The following is an 892-nucleotide window of genomic DNA, read 5'->3' as shown; positions in this document are numbered from 1 at the left end:
AGGCTCACAGAGCCAGGGCTGTGGTAGAGGCTCACAGAGCCAGGACTGTGGTAGAGAGGCTCACAGAGCCAGGACTGTGGCAGAGGCTCACAGAGCCAGGACTGTGGTAGAGAGGCTCACAGAGCCAGGACTGTGGCAGAGGCTCACAGAGCCAGGACTGTGGTAGAGAGGCTCACAGAGCCAGGGCTGTGGTAGAGAGGCTCACAGAGCCAGGACTGTGGTAGAGGCTCACAGAGCCAGGACTGTGGTAGAGACTCACAGAGCCAGGACTGTGGCAGAGGCTCACAGAACCAGGGCTGTGGTAGAGGCTCACAGAGCCAGGACTGTGGCAGAGGCTCACAGAACCAGGGCTGTGGTAGAGGCTCACAGAGCCAGGGCTGTGGTAGAGGCTCACAGAGCCAGGACTGTGGTAGAGGCTCACAGAGCCAGGGCTGTGGCAGAGGTTCACAGAACCAGGGCTGTGGTAGAGGCTCACAGAGCCAGGGCTGTGGCAGAGGTTCACAGAACCAGGGCTGTGGTAGAGGCTCACAGAGCCAGGACTGTGGTAGAGAGGCTCACAGAGCCAGGACTGTGGTAGAGAGGCTCACAGAGCCAGGGCTGTGGTAGAGAGGCTCACAGAGCCAGGACTGTGGCAGAGGCTCACAGAGCCAGGACTGTGGTAGAGAGGCTCACAGAGCCAGGACTGTGGCAGAGGCTCACAGAGCCAGGACTGTGGTAGAGAGGCTCACAGAGCCAGGGCTGTGGTAGAGAGGCTCACAGAGCCAGGACTGTGGTAGAGGCTCACAGAGCCAGGACTGTGTTAGAGGCTCACAGAGCCAGGACTGTGGCAGAGGCTCACAGAACCAGGGCTGTGGTAGAGGCTCACAGAGCCAGGGCTGTGGTAGAGGCTCAC

At 60.5% G+C, this 892-nt stretch overlaps 1 protein-coding gene across 1 annotated transcript in view; it reads right to left on the bottom strand.

The window, feature by feature from the left end:
• The window catches only part of LOC109884849 (metallophosphoesterase MPPED2), a gene marked incomplete at its 5' end in the record, with an annotated part of 9,716 nt that extends 9,177 nt beyond the window's left edge, over nt 1-539 (bottom strand). The window contains one exon of the mRNA XM_031819437.1: nt 422-539. Within this exon, the coding sequence (XP_031675297.1) occupies nt 422-539 (118 nt within the window). The remainder of the gene's footprint in view (nt 1-421) is intronic.
• Between the last annotated feature and the right edge of the window lie 353 nt (nt 540-892).

The sequence above is a fragment of the Oncorhynchus kisutch genome, unplaced genomic scaffold, assembly GCF_002021735.2.
Source record: "Oncorhynchus kisutch isolate 150728-3 unplaced genomic scaffold, Okis_V2 scaffold2159, whole genome shotgun sequence".
Classification (NCBI taxonomy): domain Eukaryota; kingdom Metazoa; phylum Chordata; class Actinopteri; order Salmoniformes; family Salmonidae; genus Oncorhynchus; species Oncorhynchus kisutch.
This window is presented reverse-complemented; position numbering and strand designations above follow the sequence as displayed.